At 41.9% G+C, this 25,066-nt stretch overlaps 1 protein-coding gene across 2 annotated transcripts in view; it reads right to left on the bottom strand.

Annotated features, from left to right (window-relative positions):
• HCN1 (hyperpolarization activated cyclic nucleotide gated potassium channel 1) overlaps window positions 1-25,066 on the bottom strand; it is a 169,000-nt gene that overhangs the window by 55,242 nt on the left and 88,692 nt on the right. For both annotated transcript variants that reach the window (XR_004427553.1, XM_033164142.1), the window contains exons 3-4: window positions 14,472-14,633; window positions 115-333 (exon numbers count right to left, since the gene is read on the bottom strand). Coding sequence is in view for 1 of the 2 variants with exons in the window: in XM_033164142.1 (XP_033020033.1) it covers window positions 115-333; window positions 14,472-14,633 (381 nt within the window). In the remaining variant the exon portion in view is untranslated. The remainder of the gene's footprint in view (window positions 1-114; window positions 334-14,471; window positions 14,634-25,066) is intronic.

The raw sequence follows: 25,066 nt of genomic DNA on the forward strand, positions 1-25,066 counted from the left end.
CTCTCTCTTTCTTGTCTGAACAGATTCTGTGGGGGGGGGGAATTTCCCCAAGATTTAACACAACTTGATAACCAGAGGCCTTGAAAATAAAAGTTGTATTTCTGAGCAAATTACCTTCTCTTGGTACTGACGCCGTGATGAATCCAAAGACTGAATCAGGGCTGTTGCATGACCCACAAACATGGCGTAGCAGGTGGCCCCCACAATCATACTCAGCATGGTTATCCAGAGATCCGACATGCTGACAGGGGCTCTGGCTCCATAACCAATGCAAAGCATATGGCTCATGGCTTTGAAGAGAGCATATGAGTATTGTTTTCCCCAGGAATCATTCTGCAACAGAGAAAGGTAACAGAGAAAGGGCTTGAGTCAGCTAGGGCAACAAAGGAATCTGAGCCTATGTCAGAAGAAGATAACTTATCTTGAAGGAGCATCCTTGTAATACATAACGCAGAAATGTTAAAAAGGGATATTCATTATCACTACATCGTCACAATAATGCCTTCGAGGATGTCAGGTATCGATATAATCACACAGAAAACAGTTTCGCACATTGGATTTCCTTACCAATATTGTATTCTTAAGCTCACTGGGTGAAAGGGAAAGAAAAGAAGACATTCAAGGCCTTGGGATCAATGTATTATTATTTTTTAAAAGGTACTATTTTGATAACTAGAAATATAGCTTTGTCCTTCATAGAACTGTAGAGCTGGAAGGGACCACGAGAGTAATTTAGTCCAACCCCCTGCAATGTAGGAATCTTTTGCCCAACATGGGGCTTGAACCCATAACCCTGAGCTCTACCAACTGAGCTCCACATTAGCCAGCCTTCCCAAACCTGATGCTCTTTGGATGTTGACAACTACAATTTCCATCCTCCCTCACCATTGCCCATGCCAGCTGGGGATGATGGAAGCTGTACTCAAAAACACCTGGACCAGGATGGGGAAAGCTGGCAATAAGTACCGGTAATATGTTGCAAACCTCTGACAGTACTGATTACATGGCTAAAGAGGGAGGGGTGAACTGACTCCCCAGCCCTTCCTTCCTCCTCCTCTGAACAGGGAATTGGCTGCAAAAGCAGATAGCAGAGAATATCTGTTTAGCACTGTGTGCAGAGTCTGGAATCACCCATGCCTTAGACTGCTGAAGCACAGGATAGTAGCTGACATTCTTGTTATTTACTCAGTCAGAGATCATGCATGGATTTCCACCATGGTATGCAAAGGATGTATGGACTGAGGTTTAGGTAAGTGTGGGTTTTCTATGATTCAGGTGAATACACACACACACAGGCCCCGTACACTTTGGTCCAAAGCAGACGGTTTTTAGAAACACGTAATCCAAACTGTAAATCTTTTATTTCCACATCGACTTTTAAAACAGGGCTATGCTGTTATTTTGTTAGTCCCCTTCCTGCCAAAGGTTCCTACAAAAATGCAGCTCTCTCTCTCTCTCTCTCTCTCCCTCTCTCTCTCTCTCTCTCTCTTCTGCTCCTCAGAGGAGCTGGAGGAAGCATGCCATCTACCTTGGAAAGGGGGCATTTAATTTCTTATTTGACATCGAGTTTATCGCTGGCTTCAGCTTAGTTGTAATCCATTTTAACTGATATAAATAGAATAGCATTAATTTGAGGGGGAAATAAACTATTAAAGACAGTAATTGTGGCAAATACGAAAGCTGTTTATCCAAGGATTGATTATGTAATAAAGCTTGACGATGTCAGGAAATCTTCACGTTTGTAAAAAGCACCGGTCGCTGATTATTTGCAATTAGTCTACCAAGTCTAAGCCTTAATTTATAGGTCTTCCTTAGTAATCAGTGTTTAAATACAGTGCATTTTCTGTGTTTAAGGGTCTTTTCTATGCTGCTTAGTCAAGGAATACTGCCTCCCACACAGAGGTCCCAAACAGCAAAAGATAACCAGGATGAAGCTAAGCTGCAATCCAATATCCACTAACTCAATGGAGCTCACTTCTGAAAAGGCATGCAGGAGATTTCAACGACTAACAGAGCAAGCAGTGCGACTCAATTAGTTGTAACTGACTTGTTCTGTTGAAAATACGTTCTTTTTACAATAAGCAGTATATAATCAACTAAAGCGACACTGTCATTTTCTCATGCTGTGCCACTTTAAGGCTGCAGGCAGCCGATTGCATGTGTGAACGCTTTCCTGGAACAAAATAATCCTGTTTGAAAAACGTCACTGGGTATGTCACCGAGAAGAATAAACTGAATGTTTCTTCCTGGCATGCTAGGTTTCTAAGTTCAGGGAAGTAGGCTTTCTCCAACCCTCCTTGCAAGGAAACAAGGCAGCTCAGTGGAATAATAATAATAATAATAATAATTATTATTATTATTATTATTATTATTATTATTATTATTATTATTATTTATTAAATACAGGTGCAAACTCAACACTGAAGGAGACCTACATTTCTGATCGAGAGACTCTCTAGGTTGCTGACCATAGCCTGCGAGAAAGTAGAATTCATTTTTTCCCCTTCAGTATTCAACATAAACATTGGTGTATGATATGTATGGCACCTTGTGCAATGGACAAAAGTAAGTGCCCTTTGCCACCCCACCATGCAAAGGCACATGGTTAAACAGGGGAGACAGAAGAGGAAGTGGAAGCCAGGAGGACCAGAATGGCCATGTCTTTCATCTCCAAAGGCAATGCACATCTTTCACATAGATTAAGGGTCACTAATGTGGCACCTGCAGGTGCCCATGCGACCGCCACTACCTCATATGCTGCCCGTGAAAGATCTGTGTAAATGCTCCCTCTTCAAAAATCCACAATACGGAAGAGACGGATTGCTCTTCCTGCTCAGTTCCTGTTTCCAGTGGCTTCACCTTTCCAGCTTTCCCTAAACATGCTCTCATTTCATTGGATGCCAGGCCTGGCCACTCAGCTGTTCTGAACAGATGGGCGAACACGGCAGCGGCTGACATAGGTGCATCTTCCCTCAATGATGGGGTGGCTGACTGGGGAGTGGACAGGATATTCCTGTACGATTTTGTAAGTCCTATTTCATGTGGAAACCATTGTGACAGGCGCACAGCAACCATTTTCTGATATTACAAAGAGCGAGCCGGTCAGGCAGGCAGGCAGGCAGGCATTTGGGACTGGTGCCCACAACACCTTCTTAAAATTCCAAATGTCCACTGGCCTAAAATGTTTGGTGACCTCTGGTGTTGTTCTTAAATTGTTCTTTAATCCACAGCCTCACCCTCTGATACACACACACACACACACATACATACCAGGACAGATGGCAAGGCATGCACTCTTTCTAGTTTGAGGATGGATGATTGATTCATCGTCACAGGTAGAAATGTGCATTCGCCATCCTCAAAACTGCAAGGCAGCCACCATCCCAGGTAACCATCTGTTGTTTAATGGTGTTTTCAAGTTTTGATGAAGTTATTCCTGGGAGATTCTCTCGTCAAGCAAATCAGCTCTGTTGCCACACAGCAGCTTCGTCCCTTTGGCAAGGCTTATCATCACTCATCCATACACCCACATTCAGATATAAATTGATTCAGAAATTTTGAAGCTTGAAGGTTATTGCCTAAATGGGGCTTTCCTTCTCTTGTTACGGCAGGCTAGTTCCAGCTGTCACAGCCTGGTGGTGCGGGTTTGCAGAATTATTGCCCCAAAGCAGATGCTTCTGCTTTGCAGCAAAAGGGAAAATAAATTATTGGCTGTTTCCAGTGATATTTTGAGCACAAATGCTTTGAATTTTGCGTTTGCCCTGGAAGCTGCAGCCTCATTCTTTTCTCACAGAAGGGTTTGCAATATTCATTAGCAAAGCAACATTTTAAGGAATACTGGGTTTTCCTTTCAACTGAAGCTGGTTCAGCAGTAGTATTTCTCAAGAAAGTACAGAATAGATATGGATGGTGGCTAACGTGTGTTCACAGCTTTAAGAGAAACAGCAGTGGGAGCCCAAATGGTAACATGCACAGCCTCAGTCTATAATTATTTTCTTTAGTAAATTAAGAAAATGAAGTCCCTGATATCTGCAGAATTTTTTCTCCTCTTGGAATTAAAATCCTTCTCTTGGAACGTCTCTGTGACTTGTTAGAAAGTAAGCTTGCTTCTCCTTCCTTGTCCTCTTTTGTTAAATAAAATATTGAAAATAGAGCGTCATTAGTAACCGAGACATTATACAACAGACTACTGCTGAAAGATTATGGCCAAGCCAAGTTTTGACTTGGTAACAGTGGTGATCTGATAAGAAAATAAAAACAGATGATTCCTAAGTTTTATATAGTAACAAGTCTTGGAGACAGACAGTTGAAGGAGTGAAGTGATATAAACCTGACTAGCTATTCCACAGAATGTTCTCTCTCCAAGAAGTGCAAATGGAACCTCCAAGGCAATGGAAGCTGTTTACAAAAAACAAAAACAAAAAATGGGGGGGGGGTGCGCATCCCTCAGCTGATGCATACTTTCCACAGCCAACAATACATTTTGCAGAAATACTTGGTATACAATGTGGAAAACACCAAGTATAAGGCATCTCCTCTGCAGGAACAGTCTTTATGGAAATTTACCTTTCCATGCCCCAGGAATTCAAAGCAGTAAGATGCTGAATGTAAACATCTATGCTCAAGCCAGTGGATCAGAGCAACACAGGGGCAATCTTATATTCTCATATTGTTTTTTTTTGTGTGTGTGTGTGAAATTGGCCAAGATGGAAGCATGTTAAACACGAGCCTTGGTATTTTTATGCATATCGTGATCCTATATGCTTTACGTTTTAAATGTAGCCGTTCACCTTGTTGTAATTCCTGACTGTTAGCATTGGCTGCTTGGCAAAAAGAGTTATTCTCTGCCTTAGTGGGTCCTGAACCACTTTCTCATGGAGGGCTGTGTACCTGTCCTGCATGGGTGCTGTGCAGTGGGTACTTTCTTTCCTTTCCTTGGTGTGTTTTACTCTAGTTATGAGCAGCTCAAGAGGAGATGGACCCTTGGGACAAAGGAAATTGCCTTACACCAAGTCAGACTCTTTGTCTGTCTAGTTCAGTATTATCTACTCTGGCTGGCAGAGGCTCACCAGGGTTTCAGGCAGGGGACATTCCCAGCCGTACTTGCGAGATGCCAGGAATTAAAATTAAGACCTGCATGCAATGCAGGTGCTCTACCACTGAGCAATGGCCCTCTCCTGCCTGCAGAGACACCTGGAGATTAGCAGAAGTGGGGTCATGGCTGCCTGTGCTACTGGGACTCATGGAAAGGCAATTTTCTGAAATAATTGTGTGCGCTGTGTGCTCATGTTGATTCAGTTGTTTGTCTCCTTGTTGACCCGAGTTCATTGGTTACTTCTGTTTGTGGGCAGCATGGTGGATTTTGCTGGTGTTTCAATGGGTGATGCACACCATTGCTCCACTGTTTCCAAGTAGTTTCCCATCCCCTCCTGAGCTGGGTGGCTTATAAATCTCCTCCCCACTTCAAATTATAGGCTACAGGATAGCTTGGCCCAATATCCACTTTGCATCATTTATATATCTCAGAGCCAGTCCTTAAGAAATTCTACAATCATTACACATAGCACAGATGGTCTTTGGGGAATCTCAGGTCTGGGGGTCCCCTCTTAAAACTCTCTCCAGGCTACACCCTTCACTGCTTTACACTCTAAATGTTTTTCACCTGCTTGGATTGTGTCCTTGAATTCTGATAATGCCTCTTTCTTGCCCAGTTGAAGGACAGAGAGGGATGTGTAGAAACTAGTCTACTTATACACAGGGAAATTTACATTTGTTTCTCCACTCTGGCCCTGCTCACTGCTAACATGTGGCCCTTGCAAGGTTGCCTGGAAAGGAATGTGCCCCCCTGGTAGAAAAAGGATCCCCTGTCACAGTGTAAATAGCATAACGGTAATGCCGCAGGAAAGTGCAGAAATGCTTAGCAATCATTTCAAACACCTTTCTGAACGGAAACATGGCATATCTATTCACATCTGAGCACCAAGCCATGGTGTTCTGATTACAGGATGATCTACAAAATTACTCTGCAGCGCAAATATAGAATCCACCTGCTAGTCTTCTTTACAGGAAAACTACACTGGGAGTTCTAAAAATGTAAAGATGTTGTTGCTTAATTCAGCCATTTCACAGGAAGCAAAAATTGGGGGCAAGAAAACAAGGTAGGGAATGTTTATTCTAAGTATTTAATACCGCTCTTCAAGCATATTCCTATGGCAGTTTTTTTTTTAAATAAAATAAAACAGATAGCATGTAAATAAATAAGTAAAAAACAAAACAAAAGGTAAAAGCCACAAAACTATACAGCAGTCTTGATCATGTATCTGTAGAAGCTTGTTGTAGGAGCCTGTGTGGCTTCATTCTTTCAAATTAATGAGTTTTGTTAGTTTTTTTCACACTGTTTAGGTTAGCTAACCTGAGTTCAATTTATATTAAACAGTTCGGGAGGAATTCCTCCTACTGCTCTTGAGTCCTTTATGTTTTTGCAGCCTTGAAAGCCTTTTTCATTTTCCTATAGTCTCTAGAATTAATTTCCCTCTGAGGAAACAGACTACATCCAGTGAAACGAGAAAAGAGCCGGCATCCCGTTAGGGTTTTCAGTTTGATTTATAAGTTATATATATTCTTGTTTAACTCGTCACATAGCTATTTAGGGGTACTCACCCTGAATTTTTTGGATTTGAGTTTAGTTTAGTTTAGTTTGGGTTTATATCCTTATAGTATCTCCATCTCGTTTCAGGGATTGTCACGGCTAAGTTCTTTATACTTTTTTGGTCACAAAAACTATATAGGCAGTGATAAATAAATAAATAAAAATCTGCATGATTACGATTGCCCCATAAAATCTCAGGGAAATAAAATAAAATGGATTCCGGGCAAAGATCTCTAGGGACTACAAATAGAATGCCCTATCATAGGTTGGAAAATCTCCAGGAAAAATTCACACAGCCTGGGTAGCTCAGCTGGTTAGAGAATGGGACTGACAACACCAAGGTTGCAGGTTTGATCCCCATAATGGCCAGCTGGTTATTCCTGCATTGCAGGGGACTGGACTAGATTATCCTCAGGGTGCCTTCCAACTCTACAGTTCTGTGATTCAATCTCATTCCTAAAGCAAGCACCCGTTCTACCTACGCTTCTGTGTTCATGTGTCATTTCAGTGGGAGTTAGTGGCCTGGTTCACATGCTATGCTAAGCCAAACTATGGTTTAGTAAGATTAAGCAAGCATGTGGGTACCAAAAAGGAAAATCACAATAATAATAATAATAATAATATAATAATTTATTATTTGTACCCTGCCCATCTGGCTGGGTCTCCCCAGCCACTCTCACAACTCATTTTCCTCCTCCTCCAGTATTGCTGTCATCACTCTACCAAAAACTAAGCCATGGTTTGGCTTAGTGTTATGCGTGAACCTGGACTTGTGGTTTGTATCACTGCCAACAAGCCAGATTTGTTCCAGGTTTACTGCTCATGGTTTGTCTGAGGAAAACAAACCACAAGCCTAGGTTTAGCTCCAGATAGTGGCAACGGGAAGACTGGAATTTGAATTTCTTTTTGAGTACCTAAATACATGCTTGCTCTTGCTAAGCCACAGTATTTGGCTTTGTGCTACGTGCAAACAAGACCAGTAAGTTACATTCTTTGATTTCAGGAACTGCGTGTTCTTTGTATTTAAAATGGCATTCTGCTGTTGCAAGGCCTTGGGAGAATTACTAAACCTGCATTCTACCTACAACTCCCAGGCCTACAATCTAAGGAACAATTCATCATGATGTTCTTTTCTGCAAAGCCTCCATTCATTTCAAGGAGACTTGCACAGGAATAGAGTTTTTCAAAATGAGTTCTTACATCCCAGTCCCATGCATCAGATAACTACCCAGAGCTGTTGCAAAAGAAAGATCCTGAGATACATATGTTGACGCATTTCTCCACAGGGAGCTATTTAGCCATCACTAAAGAAAGAAGAAAAACAGAGCATATATGGAAACCAAAGAGGTACATAAAACGCCAGTTTATTCTCTTTATAGCCATCATTCTGCCTCTTTTACCCAGAGAAAGAGAAAAATGCATTCGAGGGACTTGACTTCCTCTCAATGACTTCAGTGCTATAGCCATTACCTGGGAGTAAGCCCATTAAATTCAATGGCCCTTATGTTTGTGGGGCCAGGCTGCCAACAGCAACAGAAAAAGAGATTGTGTGTGGTGAAGCTAAGCTACTGCTAGCGAGTGCCCCAACCCTGAGAAACTGCTGGAAAGTATCTGCTCCCTCTGGGGAATTTCAGCAAAGTTGTCCCCATTTCTCTGCCCCTAAAACACAAAGGAAATTTTTGAGAGGCCATTTGCACACAACTCTATTTCACAAAGCAAAACAATCATGCTAAACCTAACTCTGGTGCAAGAATCACTGGGATAAGCATTGTCTCCAAAACCACCTACACAGTAAAAAGGTAACGGGACCCCTGACCATTAGGTCCAGTCGTGTCCGACTCTGGGGTTGCGGCGCTCATCTCGCTCTATAGGCCAAGGGAGCTGGCGTTTGTCCACAGACAGCTTCCGGGTCATGTGGCCAGCATGACTAAGCCGCTTCTGGCGAACCAGAGCAGCGCACGGAAACGCCGTTTACCTTCCCGCTGGAGCGGTACCTATTTATCTACTTGCACTTTGACGTGCTTTTGAACTGCTAGGTGGGCAGGAGCTGGGACCAAGCAACGGGAGCTCACCCTGTCACAGGGATTTGAACCGCCGACCTTCTGATCGGCAAGCCCTAGGCTCTGTGGTTTAACCCACAGCGCCACCTACATAGTACTTCCATATAAAAGGTTCTGGTGATGGGAACCTTGTCCTCTGAACTGATTGGTGCTATTCCCATTACATACGTTTCAAATTCATAGTTGACCTCCGGAATCACATGTAGGTGATCTGTAACCAGGAGTCCACATGCTTTCTCACTTGTGCTAGTCCATGGTTTGGCTTAGCATTACATGCAAACAGGGAGATTCAATGGAAATAAGTCCCAGTTGTTTCGTTGGCCTTCCACACAAGTCTGCCTGGAGTTGCGAACTGAAGGTTAGACTCCTAGTTCTTACGCAGTTTCAAAGGTAGCTGAGCTGTGCCTACTTCTGCTGCCTTTTCCGTGGCTCTTTCTTGAACACAATACAAAATCTGCTCCTTTCATTCAGACTAGCTGGTTTGGCAGCGCTTTTGTTCCTTTGGTTCAGGCACTTGGTTTCTTCAGCAGTTCAGCGGGAAATGTGCACTTTTTAGTTTCCAATCTGTGCGGAGCGGAAGCCACAAAAGCAGCTGCACAAAGATTGCCAAGACGTGCCAGTCAGCAACTCGGTGACCTACTTTTTATTAGAGTAATTACATTTTTGAAGATGTCACTATTTTGTCAGGAAAGCTGCACTTGTGAAGCGTCAGCAAACATGCCATTTGTCATTAAAGATGTTTCTGGATGTCTACAGGTCACTTGGCTGTTGTGAGACTGGCATTGTCACAGTGAGACATCAGGAGCAATATTCCAAAAGGAAGGGACTAGCAGATGAAAACATGCAGGTACAGAAATCTATCTATTTTTACTCAGAGCACTTCTTTCAATATATATATATATATTAAAGGATGAGAAGAGTTAGCAATATCAGCTTGGGGCGATTTGGGTAAACTAATAATATAACTGGTTTTTAGCTCTTATTGATTGATTTGTAGACATTTATGGCCTGCCCTTCACCCTGAGGGTTACATGCAGGTCAATACAATTTAACAATGTAATGTATCCCACTCACAAAGGTTTGGGAACAAAGGTGCCTTATATGTAGTAGTAGTAGTAGTTGCTATAATGATCACCATCATCAGGAGGGCTGATTATGCAATTAAATATCCAATCTATAATTTAGTTGGGCTCAGCTCTAGAGTCTGTTGGAAATGTAATGTGAAGAGAGAGAAAAGTCTCATGAGACATTTTCCCAGAGAAAACATCCGAGGGTTTTTTTTTAATTTCACACACACACCATGAAAAAGTAGCTTCCTTTATCGAATTTTATCCACATATTCCCCATCATTTTTGTGCATGGTAACAACAATTCTGCTGCCTACACATAATGTCCTGGAACTAGGCTAGGTCCTGGGCATAGTGGAGGACACAAAATGGTGGTTCGGCTGCCACATGTAGTTACAACTTTGAAATGAATAAAGAAGCTACGTTACTACCACTGCTAACGATGAGCCCTCCAGAAACTTTTAGATAATCTCCTCTCCCCCTTAGCAAATAAAGGTAAAATGGTCCTGTCTCTTTTCCCACAAATAGGATAAAGAATTTCAAGAGGACATTTTTGCACAGCTCTGTTTTTGAATGTCATGACGTACCAACGGAACTGGTCAACAAGTTTGCATGCCCCTTGGTAACCTCAAGGCTGTATTACTGCAACACACACTATGTGGGGTTATCAGTAAGGTTGGTCTGGAAGATGTAGCTAGAGTCAAAAGTGGTAACTAAGCTGGTAGGGACAATCTGCCAGCATGTAAGATCTTGTCAATGGTACCTGCCGATCTGCTACTGGGCCAAATTCAAGGTTTTGGTACTAATATCCAAGGCTATCTACAGCTTGGGATCAAGTTACTTGAGAGACTACCTTACTCTTTACATGACCGGTTGGCTACTGTGTTCTACAGGATAGTTGCTTCTTAAAGTATTTTAATTAATTAATTTTTATTATTTATATCCCGCCCATCTGGCTGGATTTCCCTAGCCACTCTGGGCAACTTACAGCATATATATCTTCTAAAAGTTATGTAGTTCTTTATCTCCTTGATATCTGAAGGGAGGGCATTCCACAGGGTGGGCACCACTACCAAGAAGGCCTTCTGCCTGGTTCCCTGTAACTTTGCTTCTCACGGTGAGGGTACCACCAGGAGGAGGAGGAGGACCACAGTGTCCGGGTTCAGCAATAGGGGTGGAGTTGCTCCTTCAGGTATACTGGGCTGAAGTCATGCTCTAAAATGTCAGAAGCCCACTCCTCAGTAGCTCACAGCAGGACTTCCAGTGTGACTGCCTCTGTTCTGTGGAACAGCATCTCTGCTGAGATACTATAAAGACCCACTGTTTATGATTTCTGGAAACAATTGAATAGAATTTTGTTTCCAACAGCTTTTTTAGATCGGGGGGGGGGGGGTCTGTTAGGTTTTAAAACAATATAGCATAAACACCTCTCTTCAGTTGTCATTTTTTTGCTGCTTGCTATCTTAAAAGCTATTTTTATCTCTTTTTGTGTACATCACTTTAAGAGTCACATGGAAGGAGATTCATAAAATAAAATGAGCTGATAACAAGGGCTGTCACATGGAAGAGGGACCAAGCTTGTTTTCCCCTGCTCTGGGGGGTAGGACTTGAACCGATGGCTCCAAGTTACAAGAAAGGAGTTTCTGACTAAACATCAGGAAAAACTTTCTGAAAGTGAGAGCTGTTGGGACTCTCCTTCCTTAGAGGTTTTTAAGCAGAGGTTGGGTGGCCATTTGTCATTGATGCTTTAGCTGAGATCCCTGCATTGCAGGGGGTTGGACTAGATGACCCCTAGGGTCCCTTCCAACTCTACAATTCTATGAACAGCAGCAGCAGCAATGGGGCAGGGAGCAAAGAAGCATCTAGTCCCACAACTGATCCCAATATTTTCTTCTTCTTTTCTTACACCATTACAAAGAAACAAGTACAGATTTCCCCCCTAGCAAACTTATAGGTCCTCTCTCCAACTCTCTTTCATCTACTTGAAAATAAACCTGAAGATGTGCCTCGCATTCTCCTATGCAAGACTTTCATAGCAATACAAACGCCGATTGGCAGAATCAGGTTGATCATTCACATTATCTTCAGTTGTCCAAAAAATAATAATTGTGGGGAATGCCCCAATGAAAGAGAAATTAACAATTTAGCACATTTTGGAAGCAAATGGTTATTATTATTATTATTATTATTATTATTATTATTATTTGCAGAAGTACAAAGTAATAATTACTTTGTATAAGAAGGGCATGAACAGTAACATCAATCAGATGCAACTTATAGGGTCATAAATGTTGATGGTTCATAGCACATATGCTAGGCTAAGAAGGCATGTTGTCCATTGGTAGCGTACTGCAGAGGCAGGTGAGTTATGGAGATTTCACTTTTCCTGAACTGATCATCCATCACTGATCATCGCTTACAGCCAAAAGATAACAGGTTCAAGGCGGTCATTGCTCTGCCCATGGAAAACAACATTTCCAGATTACTTCTTATTTGAAAATGCTGAACTTTCTTTTAACCTATTTTAAAATAGGGCCCATTGTGCCAAAACATGAATCACTCAACATTTAATCTGGGCACATAAACATAACTGATTATTAGACATTCTACTTGGAGAACAGCCAGCCTTAGAATTCTTCAAGGATCTCCCCCTACATGCATGCCTTTCATTATTTAGTGTCATCTCCCCAAAATGTCAAAGTGTCAGAAGTACATAAGGGGGAAAAAATCAGATGTATTAAAAAAAAAAGCTGTATACCACTCAGCGTTTCCTTTTCCTTTTCCTTTTTTTTTTGGCAGTCAAATTTTTTCAAAAGCTGTGTCTTGCATAGAAAACTCGTAACAAATAACACAGGTATATGGGCATCTGACATGGGTGCCAACAGGACATTTTCTGAGCTGCGATGGGTGGGTAAACACTCCAAATAAATTCATAAACATGCATAACTAACACCTAAGAACACGTCTTCCATTTCTGGAAGATCTGATGACTGGATGAGCCTGATCTCTGAGAAGCTTCCAGGTCTACCCCTCTATTGATTCTCAATGGATAGACCTGAGGCCATCTGTAGACGAACCTGACATCCAGACAATATATTTGCACTCACAGCTAGAACCTTCCATTCTTTCCCTGGCTCCCTTCACCTCTGCCCGCCCTTGATTAATTGACCTGCTGCTGCTACAACCAACCTCACTGGCTAGCCTGAGTGTGTGGAAGTCTCTTTCCTGAGAGCTTGCAGCTGCATGACTCGCCATGTGGCACAGTGGTCAGCAGTTCCTAGGGGCAAGCCATCAATTACCTTGGGTGAGAACACAATTAGCCAAATACCTGAGCCATCTGCTTCTGCAGCGCTTCTCTTTCTCTTCTTTATGCTTCAGGTGCTATAAGTCAGTTTTACAATTGCATCTCTCCACTACCCATTGTTTCCTCAAGCCTATGGGCATCTCTGTCATTCTCAGCTGGCCTCTTGCAACCCAGCACCCACACATCTCTCGTCATCGATTTCCTGGGAACTATATGTCATTTTCATCAGATCCTCAGGTGCCTCAGATTCTTAGAGACATGCCAGAGTGTTTCACCTTTACGTTTTTGGTGGTGACGATGGGGAGCTTTTAGACAAAAGATCTCCATTTTAATGGGAGGCAGGTGAGTTGCATTCTCTTGTGGGCAGCCCTCCAGGGGCCACAGCATTGAGTGGGGACAGAAGCAGACATGAGCAGAGCAAAAGATGTGACTCTTACAGCTTACAGTGCACAGCAAGCTACATTTCAGCCACAACAACTGTAGTCTCTACACCCATCCTCCCTCCACCTAGGTATTAGGTGCATAGAGGCATTATCAGATTCCAAGGACTCATGCCAGCCAGGCAAAAGCACTCAAGGAGGGCATAGTTAGGTCATTGAGAGTTATGGCCCAGAGAAAGTCCGCAGGGATGGACAGAATGGACTGGAGAACTGCATTTGGCCGCTGAGCCTGTGATTCCTCATCCCTGGTTTAAAACACTTAGAACTTGCTATGAGAGGCCAGGGCAGCTGCATCTATTCTAAATAGGTTATGTCTCCCTCTCTCCCTCTCTCTTTCTTTTTACACAGTACTTTTCCTGCCTAGGAACAGCAGCCACTGAAGTGCCCTGGAATAGCAGCAGTCGGCAGACAGCTGGGCAGCAATGTTCTTCCACAATGCATTGTCAGAATCTCTCTGCATTGCGCCATAACATTGTTCCAGTTGCATTGTGGGTGGGAAAGGCAGAAATCGGAACAAGAAGCAGAGAAAAATAGGAGCAGGGAGAAGAAAAGGGATGGAATGGCAGGCTCAGCGGGAAGAGGGAGTCAGAACCAGCATGGCAGGTGAGGAAAAGGAAGCAAGACAAAAAGAAATGGTGGGTTGACTGACAGGTCTGGCAGATTCCCCTGCTTTCCTCTTGGCTCAGAGGAAACACATGGAAATTCCCAGCACGTGTGCCCAGGGACACATCGCAACATTTCACTGCACTTGCCACTTGATTATCTATTGCTGATGTCTGGTCTCATCATCATCATCATCAACAACAACATCAGCTAAAAAACAACCTTCAAAACCTTACTAACAAACTGTACATACTGTTGAAAAATAACAGGCTCTGAATATATGCCTTCTTCATTACAGCTCTTAAAAGGACGTTTGAAAAAACACAATGAAAAATGAACAATACTTACAACCATACCATTTAGGGACACCCAGCAATCGTGCGGGAAATCCTGGAGCAATGGTACCAAAAACTGAAGGCAACCGTCCCAGTGGCAAAGGAGGAGCATCATTCCAATCAGGTTGAAGATTCTCACTACAGCGCTTGCAAGATCATATGTCATGTGGAAAATCTGTAGAGAAAATTAGAAATTGTATGACAACGAGACCAAAACCGTGCAACTTGATGAGTTCTCTCTTGTCAAGGCAAGTGATCACTCTGAATCTGTTTCGATTTTCCTTTTTATATGCTGCCCTGATATCTTGGCAGATGAAGCGGGGTCTAGCAGCATATTTAATCAACAGAGAATAAATAAAATAGCCAGGCAGCGCAAGAGGCCTTGATGATGTCTGCCATTCAGACTTGAGGTTTCTTTGGTAGGCAAATTGGCTTGGAAAGTATTTTCTGTATGCTCTAAAGGAGTGATGGGAAACCCTCCAGATGTTGTTAGACTACAAACCCCAACATCCCTGACCATTGGCCATACGGGCTGGAGGTGAAACAACATCTGGAAGACTACAAGTTCCCTGCCATAAGAAAGGTATGGTTGAATGGAAACTTCCATCTCTCCCAGTATTAAGTAGATGCACAGATGCAAATGTCAGTGATCCAAAGTCAGTGATCCAAAGTATGCTCCATCCACACAGTCCTCCATTTCCTATTTGGGAATGACACAAACTTCATATGGGTGCGGTGCAGTCAAAATTTGCTGAGTCACTACATGGTTGGAACAATACCAGAGGCATGATAGTGTGCATTGATTCTAAACAAAGACGAATAAGCAGCAGAAGCACTAAATTCTGTAACACATTTTGTTTTACAAAAACAGCAAAACATTCTGCTGTTATCAAATGTATTACTGATGATTTCCGAGCACAATTCAAAGTGTTGGCGTTGACCTTTAAAGCCCTAAACGGCCTTGGCCTAGTATACCTGAAGGAGCGTCTCCACCCCCATCATTCAGCCCGGACACTGAGATCCAGCGCCGAGGGCCTTCTGGCGGTTCCCTCACTGCGAGAAGCAAAGCTACAGGGAACCAGGCAGAGGGCCTTCTCGGTAGTGGCGCCCGCCCTGTGGAACGCCTTCCCATCAGAAGTCAAGGAGATAAACAACTACCTGACATTCAGAAGACATCTGAAGGCAGCCCTGTTTAAGGAAGTTTTTAACCTGTGACATTTTAATGTATTTTTAATCTTTGTTGGAAGCCACCGAGAGTGGCTGGGTAAACCCAACCAGATGGGCGGGGTACAAATAAATTATTATTATTATTATTATTATTATTATTATTATTATTATTATTATTACAAATATTATTTTTAGTCCTGTGAATTTGATACTATTGTTGTTGTGATTTCCTGTCAAACTTCTGTAATGCTACCGCAGTGTAGTTCTCCCCAAGGCAATAGCTAGGTAGGGGCTTGACAACATGCAAATATTATTTATTGGTTGTACAACTGAGGTTGCCTCAAATTTCTACCCAAAGCGCAGTGTTCAGTGCTCAGGAGAAAGCAGCTTGAATGTATCCACACCCTACCTTCTGGAGAAAAAAACAGAGATGCACGCACACTGCCTTTCTCTTGTTCAGACCAGCAGCAGCTTCACTTGACTAGTAAGTAATATAGCCATTTTGCGGATGAGAAAACTTACTAACAGAGCAATCCTACTGGGTGGAAGAGGAAAGTGTACTTGTGGTGAAGCCACCAAACCCAAAGCCCTGCCTGGTAAGCCTGACATTCCTACCCTGCCTCAACATTATCCTAGAATGCAAACTGGACGGTGGGGGTGGGGGGGTGGCATCAGCCTGGTTGCCTAATGCCTGAATCCTTGGCCCTATGCCATGCCGAACACCATGAGTGGTGTACATTAAAGTTTAGGTCATTTTAAACCCACTTCAGCCCATGTGTAGTTCTTGGTCCTATGGCTAACCCCATCCCACACAGCCACATCTCCCTATTAATAGCTTCAAATAACTAAGACCAACCTGTAGGGCAGCAGTCAGAAAGAGGTGAACAGGTAGAACCGAAACAGGTAAAACTCATGTAAATAAATAAACTTCTGAGCCAAGGGTGTGTGATGACATTTTTCTAATATTTGAAGTGAGGATGGAGGTCAAATCTTTTCTCATTAAAGGGACCCGTCAAGAAGACATTCATGGTCCAAACTATTAAACCTAGAAGCCTAAATGTCTGGTCTGGTCCATTTTTTAGGCACTTAAATATAATTGGCTGGCATTTTAGAAACACTTTCCAAATCCTATTTAACTCTAAGTCAGACCCTGCAGGTGGTGAGCACCTTAAAAAAAAAAAAAACCCACCAGGCCACCTATATATAGATAGTTCAAATCACGGTGGAACAAATATTGGATGTTAGCGGTTATGAAAATGTTTTAAATAAATAAATAATTCCCAAAACGTGGTTTTAAGAGACCATTTTTCATTAATGAAACTCACAAGTTTCTAATTTTCCAAAATAGTCAACTAACTGCTCTATATACAGTTCTATATACCATATTTCTCCACGTATAAGACTAGGTTTTTTCCCCTTAAAAAAATGTCAAAAATTAGGGGGCATCTTATACAAGTACGGTGGTACCTCAGGTTACATAACGCTTCAGGTTACATACGCTTCAGGTTACATACTCCGCTAACCCAGAAATAACGCTTCAGGTTAAGAACTTTGCTTCAGGATGAGAACAGAAATCGTGCTCTGGCGGCGCGGCGGCAGCGGGAGGTCCCATTAGCTAAAGTGGTGCTTCAGGTTAAGAACAGTTTCAGGTTAAGAACGGACCTCCAGAACGAATTAAGTTCTTAACCAGAGGTACCACTGTACATGGATAGTGCCGAGGGTGGACTGGCGATTGGTTGTTGCTGCAAAAATAGGGGGCATCTTGTATAGCCATCACTGCCCTAACTTATCAAAACTAAAAATACTCTCAATACAATGGTGATCAGTATCAAGCAATTGTTTCATCAATGACAGTTTAGAATGGGTTTTGTTTTTTTTAAATTCTTGAGCAGGAGCTGATTGCCATAAAAACAGCCCATTGATGGATAACTCTGTTGCTATAAAACAGGCATAGGCAAACTCGGCCCTCCAGATGTTTTGGGACTTCAACTCCCATCATCCCTAGCTAACAAGACCAGTGGTCAGGGGGGATGGGAATTGTAGTCCCAAAACATCTGGAGTTTGCCTATGTCTGCTATAAAATAATCCTAAACTGCTCAGTTCAGCATTACAATGAACATTTGCAGAAACAAAAGAAAAGGAGGGGGGGAACCACAGGTTACTTAAGACAGTGTTAAGATCAATCCTACTAAATACACACACACACATTGCAAGCTACACTGAGATACTCTAATATATTTAATGAACGTGGCTATTTTTTTTTCCAAATGGCTAGATATAACTCACATTTGTAAAAAGCAATATAGTTTTTTTAAACAACAACAACAGCAGCAGCAGCTTGACTCCTGTATAATTCATTACCATTCATTACAGTTGTCAAATACGTCAATCTCATGATATGCAAAATCTTGGGGAGGGGGAGTACTCTAAAGCTAAACCCCTTACATTGTGTTCCTCATACAAACTAGACCTTTCTTATAAACTTACTTGCTGTATATTGTAACCCCTTTATATCACCTTGCAGAAAACAACTTCAGCAAAAGCTGAGAATGGATCAGCAGCGACGCTGATGGTTATGAGAAGGGATTGGCCTCTGAAGTCAAAGCGGTTCATTGCACTATTATCAGTTTCATTCACACTTGATTAATAATCCCTTTTTTATTCATAGGTACATATTAGGAAGCCACTTTGTGCCTAAAATTCTTTAAACATTGCAAAGCTAATCCTGATCTTTTGGTTTCATTTGAAAGACATATCTCCTTGTGCTAGCCGTGTTCCTTAATGACACTGTATGGTTATTCATACTCAGAGCGGATCCACCGCAATCAATGTACTTAACTTACCCAAGTCCCCTCATTTCAATAGGTCTCTTCTGAATATGAGTAATGATGAGCAAAGTCAATTTTTGTGGCTCCCAATAATTCCATACAAAATTTGTTCAGGCCTTTTTGAGGGCAGCTAAAGTGCACTCTTGCACTCTGATGTGGAAACTAACTAGATACATGGAATAAAACATCTGCACATTTTAATTAGTCTTTAATATCTGCACTTTAACCCCCTCACCCCCAATAAATACTAGCACAATTTTGCTGCTGAACAAATGAACAATGTGCAGAGAGGGACCAGGTTTATGCATGCTGTTGTCGCCTTCTGAAGTTTTCAGTAGTGCCTACACATGTTGGAGCAACATCTGAAAAGTCAGATCACTGATTACCCAGACCATTGCATTCTACTACTGCAAGCTTGCAAAACATCTTCAAGACCTCAGGCCTTCCTGAAATGCTCGGAGCAGAAGTCTGACTCTGAATCAAAGCATGATCATTACCCTTGAACTTTAGTCCTTCTCATGTTCCACAGTGAGCCATTACATTGCTCATAATGATTGCATGAGATTAGAATGGAGATTACCAGGCTACTAATGGACATATCAATAACAGTGAATTTAGCCACTCCACAATTACTGATCTATGAGCTGGACAGCCAAGTTTTAATTTGACAGTTCCGTTTGAGATGCTGTGATCTTGGACGGACCCACCGTCTCCATGGGGCCCAGGCAAGTCTGCTACAGGTTCTTTTTGTTGTTGTCCATGCAAGTAAGTAAATCAACACTTCCTATCTCCTTTATGCAGATGACTTTGCTTCTATCGAGCAAGAAGCAGACAACCAAAGAGCACAAGAGAGGCCGTCCAGGCGTGCCTCTTCTTCAAGGTGTGCTACGATCGGTCACAGCATGTGCCATGTATGGTATCACGCATGCTGCAGGTTGCCACCCATGCACTAGAAGCTATAAAAGTTAACAAAGAAACCTCTCCAGCCATTTCAGCAGATTCAGCTTGTGCTCTAGATAGGCAGCATGTCAACTAAGCAACTATTGTTGACACTTGTGTTCTCAGCAAAAGATCAATAGCAAACTGTTGGCCTGATTCGACGTCTGTTGAAGACAAATGGACTTCTCTCATTGACGTCAGCAGTCAAGTCTAGCCCTATTGCCCTATATAGTTTGTAACTCTTTGCTATGCGTGAAATAGAAGCTGAGTCTGAGAACAAAGAGCATGTAAAACAGCTGCTGAGTGCAATATTTGATTTTACCTGGAAGGCAGCAGTGTTTGTTCAACTCAATCCTTATACGTTCAGTTAATTTTCAGTATATTTATTTGGGAAACTAATCTTTCCGCAAAAGAAAAAGTGGGTAGGCATATACAAGACTTTTAAATCTGGTTACATGGTTTATGCAAAGCTGCTAATGAGTGTAGAAAGCTTGAATTCAGCTAAACTAATGATGAAGGGGAAAACACCAGAGAGATTTAATGAAGTGCACACTAATTTTAATCAAATGTGTATCTGGAAAACATGAGCTGAAGGCAATCAGTGTTTTGCGTCCTTTTGAATGTGTCATCCCCCTCCCCAAACTCAAATTCAGTGAGTATGGCATTCAGTTTCATTGTGCTGGCCTCATTTATTCCACAGCAAGACTTCCTAATCCCAAATGGACTGTGAACGAACAAACACACACACATACACACGCTCACCAAGTCCACTATTATTACAGAGGTAAGCATGGTTAGTACAGATGCAGAGAGAAGTACAAGATTCATTAAGAAACCAGGTGATCCATTTGGCCACAGGGATACTACACTCAAAGGAACAGTTAATAGTGATATGCACATGTTCCACATGTTGGCCTCATCTGGAAATAACAGTAAACCATTTACTATGGTGAAGCAAGTCTTCTCACACTCTGCTTCACCGGATGACCTTGGGTCCTAGAATTATGGGGGGGGGAACTGTCCACTTTTTCAATACCGTGCATTTCAATACCATACTCTTTCATTGCCTCCTTTACTCACCTTTCTCTACACAGAAAACCCCAAATATTGTGACCCTCCATCATAGGGAGATCCTTGAACACTTTGGTTGCCTTATTCTGCATATTTTACAGCACTACAATGTCCTTTTTAAAGCAGAATTGTACGTAGTATTCTTATCATGGCTGCAAGGGTATTGTGATTTTGGCTGTTTTACTTTTGACCCCCCCTCCTAATGTGAAATTCAGCTTTTTTCACAGAGGCTGCACCCAGGGTTGTATCTTCCATTAAGCTATCCACCATGACCCCCAAGGTCTTATTCCTGGACAGTCATCACCAGTTTGGAACTCATTAGGGTATACTTGAAGTTGGAATTCCTTGCCCCAATGTATATCACTTTATACTTGCTTATATTGAATAACATTTGCCATTCTAAAGCTCACTTGCCCAATTTTGAAAGATCATTTTGGAGTTCCTTGAAATCCCCCCCCTTTTTTTTCAACCGCCCACAACAATTTGGTGTCATAAGCAAACATGGCTATTTCATTAATCATCTCTAACACCAGGTCATTTATGCACAAGTTAAAAAGCACAGGTACAAATACCTATCCTTTGGGGGGGACTCCCCTTTATACTCATATTCTTGCATATAGACAAAATTTTGAAAAGTTCAGTACAATAAAACAGCTTAACATAATCTGCATATAACATTAAAATACTGTTGTATAACATTCACAAATCTTCGTGGTTTGTTGCAGAAACCTGGCTACTATCTCCATCTTATCCCCATCCTGAATAAACATTAGGAAGGCTGCCTTACATTGGTCTGACTGCCACTCCCTTTTATTGTTGTTCAGTCGTTCAGTCGTGTCCGACTCTTCGTGACCCCATGGACCAGAGCACGCCAGGCACGCCTATCCTTCACTGCCTCCCGCAGTTTGGCCAAACTCATGTTAGTAGCTTCGAGAACACTGTCCAACCATCTCATCCTCTGTCGTCCCCTTCTCCTTGTGCCCTCCATCTTTCCCAACATCAGGGTCTTTTCCAGGGAGTCTTCTCTTCTCATGAGGTGGCCAAAGTACTGGAGCCTCAACTTCAGGATCTGTCCTTCTAGTGAGCACTCAGGGCCGATTTCCTTGAGAATGGATAGGTTTGATCTTCTTGCAGTCCATGAGACTCTCAAGAGTCTCCTCCAGCACCATAATTCAAAAGCATCAATTCTTCGGCCACTCCCTACTAGCAACCAAATGACTAATAAACTTAGATCAAATTGTTTGATACAAGGGGCAGTGCAAAAAAATAATTAAAAAAAATCTATATGACTCTGTCCACTTTCTACATTTCTTCACTGGGGAGACTGGGGATTTATTCCTAGTTTCTGCTTCCTGGTTTTTTAAATTTATCTCTAGGAGGGCCCCCACCTGAAGATGCTGGGAATTGAACCTGGGATAGTTTGGAGGGCAACAGGTTGGGGAAGGCTGGGGTAGCCCAGCAGAATAAAACATCTCCAGATAGGACTGAGAAAGTCTCGGTTCTGAAACCTTGGATTGCCACTGCCCATCAGAGGAAGACCAGCCTTCCTCAACATGGTACCTTCAAGATGTTTTGGACTACAACTCCAGTCATCCCTGATCATTGGCCATGATGGACCGACAGTCAAAAATAAAAATATGGAGGGCACCATATTTAAAAAAGGATGGACTGGACAACACTGAATTAGATACACCAAAGGCTTGTTTCAGAATAAGTCATCTTATTATGTTCCACAAACCAGGCAGGACTATATTCTAGATAATGGAATAATGGATGCAAGTATAATATGGGCAATTGCCAGGTCAAGTTCAATGGTGCTATTTTCCCTCTCTGTTCTAACTGCAAGGAAAGATGCAGCCCCTATTAACTTTCTACCAGTAGCAAGAGTTCAGAGATGTGGGATGATATTCTTTCCTCTCCCACAGCTTGCGTTTGCTCTCAGGCATGAACAATGCCAATGACTTTAGTGACCAGCACTGCAAGAATTAATTACTGTACCCAGATGTCTTGAAAATGGATACATTCCAGGGATGGTTTAAACATGAGTTGCAAAACAAGAAGTCGCTCCAAAAAATCTTATCAGGTGAAGCCAGAATCTAAACAAGTCTACAGGGACAAGTCTCCCAATCTATTACAAGGGCTGCAGGAATATTAAGGAACATGGTTCATGATAAATTACCCTGAACATTACTCACTTTGACAATGAAGAATATGCTGAGTGCCAAACGAGCAACAGAGGAATGCCCCTTGTTATGGAGAGTTCCACATGAGTCAACATTTGGAGCGATACAGAAAATAGCCTGTAAACCTTTTAACTGCTTTCAAAGGTTTGGCTGGCAAGAATTTCATGAATCCAATGTATTTGGCTGAGAATGAATCTAATGATTTTTTTGCACCATTTCATACTTATCCATCTTTCCTCAGTACAAAGAGAGAGCACTTTCTTTGTCAATGTCAGGGATGAGGAACATGTAGCCCTCTGGATGTCACTGGAATTCAACTCCCATCAGTCTCAGTAAGCACAGCCAATGGCCAGGAAAGATGGGAGTTGTAGTCCAATAACATCTGAATGGCCTCAAATTTCCCACCTTGCTGTAGAAGAAGAGTTTGGATTTGATATCCCGCTTTTCACTACCCGAAGGAGTCTCAAAGTGGCTAACATTCTCCTTTCCCTTCCTCCCCCCCAACAAACACTCTGTGAGGTGAGTGGGGCTGAGAGACTTCAAAGAAGTGTGACTAGCCCAAGGTCACCCAGCAGCTGTATGTGGAGGAGCGGAGACACAAACCCGGTTCCCCAGATTACGGGTCTACCTCTCTTAACCACTACACCACACTGGCTCACTGTATGCGCTTATCTAAAGAAAATGCTAGTGCCCATAACTTTTTAGATCTGGCTATTCTCTCATTTCCATTAACAAGCAAAAACTAAGATTACTTAAGGATGGGAACAAACAATAATAACATTGTTTACTTTCTCTGAAGCCATTCATTGTTTTGATAAATTCTGATCATGTCAGCTCCTATTCCCCCCTCTCTGACAAGCTGCAATCCATTAAATATTTCCTCATTCAGAAGTCCTTACATATTTTTAATCATTTCTGTGGCCTATATAGCTCTGATTTTCTGTAAGAAATGAGGTGAGCTGCACTCTCCAGATGCCACCATAGGTTAAACAAATCATTATTCAAGGTTAGAATACATTCCATTTGTTGTTGTAGTAAGATCAGAAAAAGTTACTCTTTTCATTTTATTGTAACTAGAGGGCAACATAAATCTCGCCATATTTTAATGGGTCTCAAAGTGCATCATAAATCATACATCTAAACCAACAGTTTTGACTTTAAAATGCCATCTAAAGAAATGCTCAGCTCACATAAAGGGCTTGTGCTGGTTCCATGGAGTTTTTGAATATCCCGCTCCCCTCTGAATTGCAGATACCAATTGTGTTTTTTTAAACTTCCTCTCAGGTTCAACAGCAGTTTATAATGTAGCATGACAAAATTGGCAGAGGGGACTCTACTAGTATCAGAAGTGTAGGGAATGGTGGTCCAGAAAGAGCTTTCTTTCCAACACCTCCTAAACCATGGGTAGGCAAACTAAGGCCCGGGGGCCGGATCCGGCCCAATCACCTTCTAAATCCGACCCACGGACAGTCCGGAAATCAGCATGTTTTTACATGAGTAGAATGTGTCCTTTTATTTAAAATGCATCTCTGTGTTATTTGTGGGGCATAGGAATTCGTTCACCCCATATATATATATATATATATATATATATATATAGTCCAGCCCCCTCACTGAAAAAGTGGACCGGCCCCCTGCTGAAAAAGTTTGCTGACCCCTGCTGTAGTTCTCCCCACAGAGAGCATCTTCAGTATATCAATTTTGCTGAAGATGCACATATCTGCCCCAGCCTTTGGACAGTTAAAACGTTTTGTTTTGTGGGACGCACCTCTTTTGCTGAATTAACTGTTCTGTTTTAGCGGTTACACATTTTTTTTTCTATCTGCTTTTAGAATGGCATATCATATGGCTGTAATCCATTCTGGGACCCTATGGTGGAGGTTTGGCAAGAAATAAATAGGAAAGGGGAAAAAAAACCAGTAGTACATTTAACTGGTACTAATGTTATTATGCAAGATTATATTGCCTCTAGAAGAACACGGTAGTAACTAAATAGATTGTAAATAAATTATAATACGAATCTTAAAGGATGTTTTTGTATATTTTAAGTGCTTGGAGAATCTTCTGACTGGCAGTACCCAACCCGGAATCAAATATTGGGGTCATGGTGGATAATTCAATAAAATAAAAAGATTATCAGGAAAGGGGTTCAAAATACAACTGTGTTTAATGTCCTTAATCTATCCTTCAGTCATATTTTAAACATGGAGTACCATTCTAGGAGCCCCATCTGAAAGAAAGAAAGAAAGAAAGAAAGAAAGAAAGAAAGAAAGAAAGAAAGAAATTGTAAAGCTGAGAAAAATAAATAAAAGAACAACCTAATGATAAAGGGTTTATTGTTGTTTTTTATTTTCATTTATATCCTGCCTTTTCTCCTGAAGGAGCCCCAGGTGTATTCTCCCTTTTTAAAAAAGAAATGA

Source organism: Lacerta agilis, chromosome 11 (assembly GCF_009819535.1).
Source record: "Lacerta agilis isolate rLacAgi1 chromosome 11, rLacAgi1.pri, whole genome shotgun sequence".
NCBI lineage: Eukaryota > Metazoa > Chordata > Lepidosauria > Squamata > Lacertidae > Lacerta > Lacerta agilis.